The 13032-nt window shown below is 47.5% G+C and overlaps 1 protein-coding gene across 5 annotated transcripts; it reads right to left on the bottom strand.

Moving 5' to 3' along the window:
* Positions 1-1749: 1749 nt before the first annotated feature.
* Positions 1750-12605, bottom strand: Rnaseh1 (ribonuclease H1). 5 transcript variants are annotated; one of them, XM_057783459.1, is made up of 9 exons: positions 12419-12559; positions 10525-10599; positions 10200-10315; positions 9228-9398; positions 6801-6900; positions 5051-5105; positions 4646-4730; positions 4095-4219; positions 1756-2718 (listed from the first exon to the last, which is right to left on the bottom strand). In XM_057783459.1, the coding sequence occupies exons 4-9, from the start codon at positions 9271-9273 to the stop codon at positions 2632-2634; spliced, it is 498 nt and encodes a 165-aa protein (XP_057639442.1). In that variant the 5' UTR covers positions 9274-9398; positions 10200-10315; positions 10525-10599; positions 12419-12559; the 3' UTR covers positions 1756-2631. The 5 variants fall into 5 exon arrangements, with proteins under 5 accessions (XP_057639424.1, XP_057639423.1, XP_057639442.1 ...); XM_057783440.1 differs by lacking the exon at positions 10525-10599 and having other exon boundaries at positions 1755-2718; positions 12419-12591; XM_057783465.1 differs by lacking the exons at positions 10525-10599; positions 12419-12559 and adding an exon at positions 12572-12605.
* Positions 12606-13032: the final 427 nt, after the last annotated feature.

The following is a 13032-nucleotide window of genomic DNA, read 5'->3' as shown; positions in this document are numbered from 1 at the left end:
GTAATGAGGTCTGGTGCCCTCTTCTGGCCTTCAGGCATACAATCAGACAGAATACTGTATAAATAATAAATAAATAAATAAATATTAAAAAAAAAAAGAAGTTACTTTCAGAGGCTACAGCATAAATAAGTAAACAAACAAACAGATATATAAATAAAATTTAAAAAAAAAAAAAAAAAAACCTACACACAAGATGAGAAAACACAGAGGAACATGTGTGCGTACACACATACACTGCACAAAACCTAGGCACAGCTGCCTGTACCCATAATCCTAGCACTGGGGAGGTGGGGACAGGTGGATTACTGGAGCTTGGCTTCCTGGTCTAGCTGAATCAATGAGCTTTAGACCCAGTGAGAGAGACTGTTTCTAACAAAACAAGATGATGTGGAGCTGGAGAGGATGATGGCTGAGTGCTTGCTGCTCTTACAGACAGATCCAAGGTCAGTTCCAAGCACCCACACTGGGTGGTTTACAAGTACAGCTCCTGCGGATCCAATCCCTTTCTGGCCTTGGAGAGCACCAGCACTGACAGACACACACCTAAGTGAAAAAGGAAGGCTTTTCTTGAGGACACACGTTCCAGCTGTAGTATGCAACCATGCCATGGGATACGGTATGCAGACTGAAGAACTGGACTTTGATCTATTTCCAAAAGCAATTCTATGAATCCCACACCCTTAGAGTACAGTCCAATTTGCAACAGTGTCGTGACACTTCTCACGTGATAGATATCCTTGGTGGTGTATTATCCCAGGGTTTGAGCATGGCCCTAGACTGTGTAAGACACATCCGGAGAGCTGGCTTCTGTCCTCCAGCCAATCTTCACATCAAGCCTATATCAAGGCCTTTGCGCTCCATAAAACAACTTTCAGAAGTTATCAGTGGAAAGGGGCTTGTTCAGAAAAGGGACCACTGGGGAGTGCAGACAAAATAGGGTTACGGGTGGTTAAAATGGTCAAAATACATTATGCGTGTGTATGAAAATTTACTAAAACCTATTACACATATGCTAATAAAAATTTTTAGAAGTGGAGAATGAGACAGACAGGTGAAATACTCTGCAGCCTACACACACGGTGCGAGCAGAGATGATGCAGCTCAGTAGTAGAGTGCTTGCCCACCATGCTAGACTCTACATTCAGTCTCCACTAAAGAAACGCAGATTACCAGGTTGAGAGGTTTCGTTTGGTGACATGGTTTCAGGTAGCCCAGGCTAGTCTCAAACTTGCTACATAGTCTAAACCAAACTTGAACTCTGACCCTCCCTACTGCCTCTGCCTCCTAAACCCTGAAATTACAGGTGTGTGCCCCCACACCTGGTTCTAATATAGGACTTTGCGCTAATGCATGTGTGTGCAGGTGTGTCTGAAGACACAGGACACTGGATGTCTCTGCTCTGTTCTCTTACCATTGAACATGGAGCTCAGATTTTTGGACAGGTTGATGTTCTGCAAGCTGCAGCAGCAACTCTGAAGTTTTTACCCCTCACAGTGCTGGGGGTCCAAGCGTGCTTTGATCATGCCCATCTGGTTACATGGTGCTGGGGTCTGAACTCAGGTCAGGTTCTCAAGCTTGTGAAACACGCAGTTATCCATTCCCCCACCTCCATGCAGGACGGTGAGCTGGCCTTACTACACAGATCCCTCGCCAAGCCAGCAGAGATGGATACCAGTCACCCCAGCCTCACTCAGGCCAACACCCCGTCCTCCCTGATACACACTTGTGCTTCGAGTTCTTTCAGAGACCTGCTGTGACATCAAAAACATCGCATCTTCACGAGATGACTCCACCTGCCCTGGGCTCTGGCAGACAGCCCAGTGTCCCAGTCTAAGGAACTCAGAGTCAGCACAGGTGCAAGCACTGACTCAGTGTCCCCGTCATCCCTGTCTTCTCTAGAGTAAGGCTGCACGGCATTCCATTTCTTAAGGGCCACGAGGGTCTGCCTAAGAACAATCTGACCACCTGTTTCTCTAGACTGATTTTCTCAACTTCTAGTTTTAGATAGTACCTTTAACAGTAACTTTATAAACTGAATTATTTTGTATAATTCCTGTATATTTTTATTATAAAAATAAATAAGGATAACTTTAAACATTTTTAAATTTATACAGTATTTTTAGGAAAAACAGCCAAAGAAATCTAATAGTAATATATTTATGCATCTTGATTTTTAAAGTCCTCAGCTGTCCTTCAAGGTGGTCCGGGAATCAAGGTCACCTGGGCAGGCTCTGCCTGGCCTCAGACCAGCCTTAGCTCCTGCATGGCCATGTCATCTCTGATGCACACAGAGACACAGGGCGCCTGCAAGGGCAGGAGGCTTGTACCTGTGCACACCGGAAGGAAAATAAACATTCTGGAACCTTTAGACCACACCTACTGACCAGTGTCTCACCGATTCCTACTGAAATCAAGCTGGAGCATTTTCGGCCACACTACAACAAATCAAACAAGAATATCAGACCCACAAAGCACAAAGGCTGAAACTTCCTCCCCTTTCATCATTTAAGCACTTCTCGTCAAGCGGTGGTGTCACAGGTCATGGTTGAGTCTTCCAGCTGTGGCCCCACAGCACATCAGGGCAAATGAACAGTCACTGCCTCGGGTCCGAGTGTGCAGCAACCACTCTGCTCAGTTTTCAGACTGCTTCGCGCCTTCCCTTGCCAACCTGTCAGCTTCTTCGTTGCCCACAAATCCCGAGTGACCAGGAATGTGCATCTGTTAAAATAAAAATCCCCTTTAATCTTTCCTGATGTATACATGTGTCACAAAGCTCATGTTCACAGCCCGCCTCTTCTCCTCGGAAGTGGGTAAAAGACACTAGGCTGGGAGCCATGGCTCAGCTAGTATTCGTCCGGGGTGCAGTCCTCATTGCCACATAAACTGAGGGAGGTGGCATGAGCCTGCAATCAACACTGGCAGGATCAGAGACTCAATCGAGACCACCCTGGCTACACAGCTCATTAGAAACCAACCTGGGCTACAACTGCCTGTCTCACCCAACCACAATACTCAAGATGACAAAATATATAGACTATTTTGTTAAGAAGTTGGTTCACTGGGGTCCCCAAAACAGTACAGGCTGTTGCACTGTACTTGGGGGGGGCACCAGAACTAGATGCTAAGACCTTACTGCTGAAGACAACACATTCCTTGGCTGCAGGACACACAGAAATCCACCTGAAACTGATCTGGAAGCTGCCTCCCTGCTGGCTAGCTTTCCTAGCTTGGGAAGGCACTGTGTAGGTTGCTGGGGAAGAAACATGCCATAACACCAACCCGACAGGTAAGAAGTACCCACTAGAGTAATAGTGACAAATCTTTTTGAGGTGACCATCTGCCTTCTGAATGGAGTTCCAGCCCACCCCACAGGAGGAACTCACACCTGGTGCTGCAAACCTGTGAAGTCGTGTGCTGGGCCCGGGTGGGAGAGCTACTACTGTCTCGCTAGATGCCTGCGTTTGCTCGTAGATTAGTGCTGCTGTTCCTTTTCCTGCAGTGGGTGGCGATTATTGCAGGTCCATAACTGGCCTGAGATAATTGACTGTTGAGTGCTCAGCCATAAGAAAGACATCAATGTCACCTGCTCCTGGGCAGGATATATCATGGGAGAAGAGAGAAGAATATGACAGCCAGGGAAAGGAGTGGAATTGAGACATGGCTACAGCCCTCATGAACTCATCAGCACAGGGTCTGCCCAGAACTGGACCTGCCAACACTGTCCCAATGCAGGAAGGGTGCATGAGGTCCCCCCACTCCCTGGGTGGTTAATGCTTTCTGAGGGAGGATAGACTTCCTTCAGGGCTGTAGATACTACTAAGGTGCCCATGCTTCTGTACCCTGTGAACAACCGATTAAACATACTGCATCACAGGAAACAGAGAAAACCATGAGAGGAGGAGAAAAGGAGGAGTGGGGGTGGGTACACCCCAAACATGATGTACACGGTCGATGCTGTCACACTGAAACCCATTCTGTGTCTAATACAGCTAACACATTGACTTGGTGGAAGCTGCTGCTTTAACCTGGCCACAAACCCTTTCCCGACCCCACCTCTCAGCTAATTCAGGCCATGCGATGTGCAGTGGACTCACCCACTTGATGTCCATGCCCTGGCTGAGCTCGTCCAGCTCCATGAAGTCCTCCTTGTTGATCACATCCTTCCCCGTGCTCGTCCTCCAGCCGTTCTTCTTCCAGCCCTGGACCCAGCTGGTTATCCCTAGGGAACACACGCTCACACTCATCCATCAGCAGGGCCTGGCCTCTCCTGGACCCTTATCTCTCCTCACAGTGGCTCCTCTCATTCCGAGTCAGAGACTGGATGCTTCCCTTAGGTGCTCTCCCTTGTTCCTTCAAGCAGTCCCAAAGTCCCGCCTTTCCTCTCCCTGATCCAATCAGAGGAACAGGAACTCCACGTGCTTCTGCTCAGCCACCCCAGCCCCTGAGCCAGCATGCTGTGACCCGTAGTTATTAGCTTTCTGACCTCAGGTGTTAGGGAGCCAAGGAGCACCCCCCCCCCCCAAGACAACAGACCCAGATTCCTATTTCTCTGAACCTGAAAAGCCCAGCATCACCCGGGACTGTGACACCACCTCTTTCTAGGAAGAAAGGCCTGTTTTCCTTCTCAGTACCCGGGAAGGCTTACCGTTGATGGTGAACATGCTGTCTGTGTAAAGAACCAGCTTGCTGATGTTCTGAGCCCTGGCTTGCATGATGGCTTTGCAGGCTGCCTTGAAAAACCAAGTCCAAGGTCATGCTATGTGGAAAATGCTCAACTCTCTGCATTACCCACTGGGGGCTCTAAGCCCGAAGCACGGCTCTGTCTGTACCACTGTGCTATCGTCTCTATGTGAAGAGGCTGCACTTACAATGCCCCCATGGAACCACATGAAATGATCCTGGAGCTCTTCTAGAGACTCTGAAGACTGCTGTTAGCCTAAGCGTTTCTTGTGGACTTTCAATACCTTCTATCTGGGACAATAAGAAGGGGAACAGGACTGATCTTGTGTCACATGGAGGACAGGAAGACCCACAATTATCTGGAACTTACATGGATCTCGGCTCTCTGGTTTGTCTGTCGCCCAGGAAGTCTAATACCTACATTTCTGTTTCAAAACAGCACAAAAAAGAAAAAACAAAATTACAATGCTAACTCCTAGAGCGATTCTTCTCAATGGATAATAACAAACTAGTGTTCACTTTCAACTGAAACATAAAACATACACACGAGCAACAGCCTCGAAAAACAGCTCAGGGCCAAGTACCCATGAGACCCTGGTCCAAGGGCTGGGTGGTGGTGGCACATGCCTTTAGTCCCAGCACTCGGGAGGCAGAGGCAGGTGGATCTCTGTGAGTTCGAGGCCAGCCTGGTTGACAGAGTGAGTTCCAGGACAGGCTCCAAAGCTACAGAGAAACCTTGACTCGAAAAATTAAAAAAAAAAAAAAACATACACCTGTAAATCCCAGCACTCTAGAGGCAGAGGCAGGAGGATCTCAGTGAGTTGGAGGCCAGTCTCTGGTCTACACAGAGAGCTCCAGGAAAACCAGGGTTGCAGAGAGACCGTCTCAACATACAAAAAAAAAAAAAAAAAAGAAAGAAAAAAAAGAAAAGAAAAGATCCAAGGTTGAAGATATAAAAAGTTCACTGTGCTATGCTGGGCATGGTAGTGCACACTTTGACAAGATTTCTTGAAAGGCCTGGACTACCACTGCCCAGCTTGGTGTATACTTTAATCCCAGGCACTTGAGTGGCTGAGGGAAGAGAATCTCCATGAGTTACAAGTCAGCCAGGGCTACACAGTGAAAACAAAAACAAAACAAAACCCTTATTACCTGAGTTAATTAATATGTTGAATACAGCCGGGCGGTGGTGGCGCACGCCTTTAATCCCAGCACTCGGGAGGCAGAGGCAGGCGGATCTCTGTGAGTTCGAGACCAGCCTGGTCTACAGAGCTAGTTCCAGGACAGGCTCCAAAGCCACAGAGAAACCCTGTCTCGAAAAACCAAAAAAAAAAAAAAAATAAAATAAAAAAATAAAAATAAAAAATAAAAAAAAAAAAAAAAGAAAAAAAATATGTTGAATACAGGTAAATATTTAAAATGGAAAAAATAAAATACTTTTTAAATTAATGAACAAACTATGTCTGCCGGCAGTTCCCAATGAACCTCAAACCTGGTTAGAGAACCTCGGGGGTAGCTGACAGCCGCCACTCCATATCCCTCACTGCAAGGACTGGGTAAATGTGAATGGTCCAGTTCACACCTTTGGCTGTGCTTTCTGAGTGTGTCTAGGTTAAGCATCTTCAGTCTAAAAAAGTCACCAGGTGTGGTGGTACACACATTTAATCCCAGCACTTGCGAAAAAGAGAGAGTGAGAGAGGCAGGAGGATCTCTATGAGTGCCACGCCAGCCTCATAGTGAGTTGTAGGCCAGCCAAGGCTACATAGGGAAACCCTATCTAAGAAAAATAAGTCAGGGACACGACGGCTTCTGAGCTGGCACCCTGTCCCTTCATCACTGTTGGCTGGCTCCTCTACATGTACATACACACACACACACACACACACACACACACACACACACGTTATGACAAGTACAAACTAGGCACAGGGAAACAACACCAAGTCTCAGCATTTGGCACTGTCAAGAACCAAGCTGCCTGGCACGGATATAAATCAAAGTTGCTCTTCTACCCCCACCAATGCTCTTTATGGGGCAGGTTTCACCAAGAATACACCAATAAGCAAATCCTGACAAGACTTATAAAAACGTGGTGTTCACACTCAGCTGTGTTTACTTACAAGGGGTGGCCTGGCCCCCAGTAAACGCCAATTCCTGCTCTTGCTCGATTCCGCCCGTTACTGGAACAGCAGCCATCCGTGTAGACTACAACAGACTCTCCTGTGAGAGGGAGGAGGGAGGATACTGCACCAACCTGCTCAACACTGACCACCACTTTATTTTTCTGTCCAGGATGACATGGATCCCCCTATGGGGTGTGGCCACTTTTTGCTTGTCCCACATGCCAGGTGAGTTAAAGACAGAACTTCCCAGTGTGAGACCTGCTTATACCTCAAACTAAAGGGGTCCCTCGTGGCTCAGTCACTTTCACTCTCAAGCTGTCCTTCCAGAAAAAGAAATGCTTGGTGGGATGCTGGCCCCATAAGCTAGAAAGTCAAATTTGCTGGCAAGGGTCACATTTCCTCTTAGCACATTTGCTACTAACTGTAAAGTAGTTCTCATCTCTGCTTCCTCCTTTCAAACATGGCTTGCTCAAGTGGGAAGAGCAGACCCAGGACCACTGTCAGGCCCGAGTGTGGTCAGCAACACCCTCAGCAGAGTACAGGAGAAACTGAGTGGGAGAGGGGACATCAGAGACCACCTGCACAGGAGGTGCTGTCCAGAGGACAGCGGCCTGAGCACAGCAGGCTCAGGGGAAGACGGGGACCAGTGGCCTCAAAGAGCAGAGGCTGGAATTTGGTTTCTACACACACGACTAAACCTTCCTTGAAGCCACTAAAGACACTGCTAAGTGACAGCTGGCAAGCTGGAAATGGCTCATTCCTTAGGTTCCTGCCAATGAGTGACCGATGAAACATTAATCTGATGAAACATCATAATCAACATCCATCACTGAAGGAAGTCAGGAGAGGAACTCAAGCAGGGCAGGAACCTGAAAGCAGGAGCTGATGCAGAAACCATGGAGGAGTGTTGCTTACTGGCTTGCTCCCATAGCTTGCTCAGCCTGCTTTCTTATGGGATCCAGGACCACCAGCCCAGGGAAGGCACCACCTACTGCGGGCTGGACCCTTCTCTGCAAATCACTATTCTAAAAAAATGCCTATAGGCTGACCTTATGGAAGCATTTTCAACTGAGGTCCCGTCCTCTCAGTCTCTAGTCTGTGTCAAGCTGACACACCTGTGCAGCACAATGTGCAGTGAAAGGACCTGCTCATCTTGGGAAACCGCCAAACCTGTGTCTACTCTCCCAGCTCCAGTGACCCCTGGCGCCGTCCCTGGAGGGAAAGCATAGATGGCCTTTCCTCTTGGCAAAAACTCAGGACACACCAAATGCTGATTCATCTTTAAATGCTGCCTCTCTCTGTTCCCAGGCATGCAAGACAAAAGGAAATTTACATACTGTAGTTACTAAGAGCACACAGCTGCCCTTGGATCTCTTTTCCGCAGGACCCAGTGAGGTCTGAGGATTGGACAAACGGCTTCAGGCTGGCACTGCTCAGCTCCAGCAGGCAGCTCTGCTTGGACCCTCCTCCTTCCTCTGCCTCAGCAGCCTGTGGCTATGTGAGGGTTCCCCAAGAATTCTCAAAAGATTAATGATTTTTGCACTATTTGATTACCTATAAATAATGGCCTCATTGCCAGAACTGGCTACAAAGGACCCAGATGGCTGGGAGGCTAAAGAAAGAGGATAGCAAGTTGAAGGCTAGCCTGGGCTTCAAAGGGAGTAGTTCAATGCCACCTTGGGTAACTCAGTGGGACCACACTGCAAAATAAAAGGCAAAAGGGTAGGACCGCACTGATACGAGCCCTGGCCTGTTGAGGAAGAAACCAAAGAGACTTTTTGTTAATGCGCTCTCTCCAAAATAAAAGACCTCAGACGCCTTTAATCCCAGCACTTGGGAGGCAGAGGCAGGCGGATCTCTGTGAGTTCGAGACCAGCCTGGTCTACAAGAGCTAGTTCCAGGACAGGCTCCAAAACCACAGAAAAACAATGTCTCCAAAAAGCAAAAAAAAAAAAAAAAAAGACCTCAGGAATTTCTAGAGAATATTTATATTAGAAAAAAAAAATAGGACTAAAAATCAGCTTAAATTTTACACTGACTGCCTATATCCTTAATTCCAGCACTGGGGGGGTTGCAGGCAGGAAGATCTCTAAGTTTGAGACTTTAAGGGCTAAACACTGAGACCCTGTCTCAATAAAACCAACAACAACAATAAAACAAAGAGCTTAAATTCCTCTCACTTAGAAAGGAAAAGATTTCATGCTGACTGTTCTTTTTTTGTAAGTGTATTAAAAATTTTGAACCCACCAGGCAGTGGTGGCGCACGCCTTTAATCCCAGCACTCAGGAGGCAGAGGCAGGCGGATCTCTGTGAGTTTGAGGTCAGCCTGTTCTACAAGAACTAGTTCCAGGACAGGCTTCAAAGCTACACAGAGAAACCCTCTCGGAAAACAAAAACAAAAAATTGAACCCGAGAAAGGCATACCCATATAAGAAAACGTGTCCTTGCTCACTAGGGGATCCGGTTCCATGTGTTCCGTGTTCTGTTTGGTGTGCTTTGCTCCTGGCTCGGGCAGTTCTTCCCCTTCACCCAGAGGCTCCCGAGGCCGCTTGCTGGTCTTCACCTCTAAGTCCTGCACGTGTTCAGTTTCCTGCCCTGAAAGAGATTCTGACTATGACCCAAAACCAGAGAGTACATGAACCAGACTGGGGTACTCTGGATGTAGCCCTGCCAAGAGGGAACGACCGAGAACGAACCATCCCAGACTCTGGCCCTGTAGGAGCTCCAGAGAGTCCAAGGCTCCCTCTGAAAATAAATAGCAATAAAGGGATGAATAAATAAAAAGGTCCTGAAACTTCCCAAGGGCTTCAGACATACATTTGGTGGTTTTTTTTTTTTTTGTCACATGTTCTAAATTAGTCAGCTTGCTCACCTGAGTCATGCGTGTGCTCTAAATCTGATGTCCCTTATAGTACGCCTTCAGTTCCCAATCCTAGGCACCATACACACCTGGCTGAACCACACTATTCTTTGTAAAAGATTTACTTTTAATTGTGTATGTGTTTGAGCGTCCATCCCTCCTGAGTGACAGGAGGTTGTGAGTCACCCCACATGGGCGCTAAGAATCAAACTCTGGTCCTCTAAGTCAGCTCTCTAGTCTCTGAATGACTTTTTTTTTTTTTCTTGAGACAATTTCTGTGTAGCCCTGGCTGTCTTGGAACTCAATCTATAGACCAGGCTGGTCTCAATTGGGAAATCTGCCTGCCTCTGCCTCCCGAGTGCCCAGATTAAAGCCATGCACCATCATTACCCAGCTTGAACCACTATTCTTAACTCTAATCTATACAGGGAAAGACAGACAGATATCATTTCACCTCCTCTACAGAAGCAGACACAGTGATGTTGGGGAATCAAGGGGCTGTTCATAGGTTAAAATACCACACTAACGTTACATACCCTTTGAGCCCTCTGGGCTTGGAGAGCTCCTGACAAAGGCCCAAGCTTCATCTTCTGTGGCAAACTTCTTAAACCTGGCGGCAGGAAACCGGTCCACCTGCGCTCTGCACTCACTCCTAGAAGAGTGCATACATCAGCCCAAGCTTTCTTCCCTCTTCAATTTACATCTCCATTTGCTTTTTTTTAACTTAATTTTATCTATTTATTTATTTCTGTTTTTTCAAGACAAGGTTTCTCTGTAGCTTTGAAACCTGTCCTGGAGCAGGGCTCCAAAGCCACAGAAAAGCCAAAAGGAAAAAGAAAAGAAAAAGAAAAAGAAACCTACCTGTCCTGGAACTCACTCTGTAGACCAGGTTGGCTTTGAACTCACAGAAATCCACTTGCCTCTGCCTCCCGAGTACTGGGATTAAAGGCATGCATCACCGCCACCCGGCCAGTGTCAAGTTTTTCAGAAGTTTTACGTTCACAGGAACAGAAAAAAAGGAACAGAAAGTCAATAGTTCTGTACGCCTCTGCCTCCAGAAGTTCCTAGCCCATTGCTTCCAATGGGGCTCACTGACAATGCTGTGAAGTCTACAGGTTTAGTGGATGCGCAATGACGGTGACATGGGTCCACGTTACCACACCATTCCGAACAACCTCATGCCTGAGAAATCCCTGCCTGGATGGAGCCTGGAGGTGGGGGGATGCATGCCTATAATCCCACACAATAGAGGCAAGGCAGGAGGATCACCAAATTCAACACCATCCTAATCCATATACAGGTCTAGGCCAGCCAGTGCAGCTTAGAAACCCTGTCTCAAAAATCGCAACCCAAACCACCTTGGTTTGGGAGTACACACCCATCATCCCAGCATTTGGGAAGTGGAGACAAAAGATCAGATGTTCAGGGTCATCTTTGATTTATAGCCAGTTCAAGGCCAGTCTGTCTCCAAACAAAACCTGTTTGTTCTCACATTCATCCCTCCCTCAGTTCTAACCCTAAAAACACTGACTTGTGCAGCAATCTCTGCATTTGTTCCGGGATGCCATGTATTTGGAAACACGCACCGTAGACCATTTCAACCTGTCGTTTCTCTTAGCATGATACAGTCAGTATTCCTCCACACTGTTTCATCTTTAATAACTCTTTTTTGGTCTGCATAATATACCTCACAATTTAGCTCCCTTTTCAGTGTTAAGACTGGCCAGCCCATTCTGCTAAATGCCATCCAGGAGGTACACTAATACCATAGGGTCTTCCACAACTTCACTGCGTACTAAAATTTTGTTCATCTTTAAGAATCAATCAAGTCAGGCAGTGGTGGCACTCCCCCTTAATCTCAGAGCTCTGGAGGCTGAGGCAGACAGATCTATGTGAGTTCAAGGCCAGCCTGGTCTACAGAGTTAGTTCCAGGACAACCTAGGCTACAAAAAGAAACTATATCACAAAAAAACAAAAACCAAATCAGAACAAATAAAGAAACAAAAAATCCAGTCACCGAAAAAGGGTTCTCTTTGGAGACATTTCTTCCTCAGTACTGTCGCCACTGAGGCCAGGTAAATATACAGGTGCACAGGGACAACAAACCTTGACATCAGAAGTTTACTGTCATATAGGCCCAAACCTGGGTTCAAGCCCTGATTCTGCCACATACCCTTCCATGACACTGAAGACATCATCTGCCTTCAAGGGCTGCTACAAGGATCCAAAGGCAAAGACTAGCTTCTAGCTTGAGACTCTCCCATCTCTCGCCCCCTTCTTCCTCTCCTCTCTGTGAAGTTTTCCTTCTATAGGCCATGCTGACCTCTAATTTGATGCTCCTGCCTCAGACTCACCAGTACAGAGCTTACAAACAATTGGCACCACCCGATTGCCCTGTTTAAAAACAGGAGGAGTACCAAAACCACAGAGAAACCCTGTCTCGAAAAACCAAACCAAAAAAAAAAAAAAAAAAAAAAAAAGGAGGAGTGGAGGATGCAGCTCAGCTGCTTGTCTATCTGCAACCCCTGAAAATAGGGAGTGAAGGAAGAAAGACCGTAAGTTCAAGTTGGTACAGGGGGTCCTGTCTCACAAACAAAACACCCACAGGAACGACCAGCACTCGGGAACCCTTGTGTAAATTCTGGTCTGCAATGATTATCGTTCTCTTTAATAGTCTCTGCTTGCATCACGGGAGGACTCGACAAGCCGTTTGCTGTTTAGAATAAAGAAAGGGCTCCGCCCGGCTCCGTCTCACCAGCTCAGGAAGACGCCGGTCTTGCGGCCTCTCCTCACCGCATAGAACATCCCGAGCCCGCAAATGCCTCGCCTCACGTGCCCGACGGTCAGTGTCACGGTGTGGGACAGCGGCAGCAGCCAGTGCATCGCTCACGCCGGCAAGCGGACCTACCTGGCAATTCGCGAGCCATCCGCCCGCCGCCGGGTACACTTCCGGCGCTGGGAGATGACGTAAACGGGCTGTGGGGGCGGGGCCTGGGATTGTTAGGTGTGGAGGTCGTGAGAAGGTAGGCCTGGAGGCTGCGGTGCCTCCGCGGAGGGAGAGAGGGAAGAAGGAGTAGAAGAATGGTGTGATGGGTGGATGGATGTGAAGGCAATGAGAAGCCCTGCGAACCTACACCCGTTATCGATACCCACCTGCAGGTCATGGTTTCCCTCGCCTCTTCCAGCAGACTCTGGGCCAGGGCGATGGCCATAGGAAAATGGATAAACACACAACATCGTTTTGGCCATATAACTAAGGGAATGAAGCAAAGTCCCTGTAGAAAAATGGGAGATCCTTTTATAATCCGAAAGCAACTGAAATTTAAAAATATTCCCCTTGAGGGGCTAGCAAGATGTCTTGAAAGGTAA

The sequence above is a fragment of the Chionomys nivalis genome, chromosome 1 (genome assembly GCF_950005125.1).
Source record: "Chionomys nivalis chromosome 1, mChiNiv1.1, whole genome shotgun sequence".
Classification (NCBI taxonomy): Eukaryota; Metazoa; Chordata; class Mammalia; order Rodentia; family Cricetidae; genus Chionomys; species Chionomys nivalis.
The sequence above is the reverse complement of the archived record's forward strand: the minus strand, read 5'-3'. Positions and strand labels throughout refer to the sequence as shown.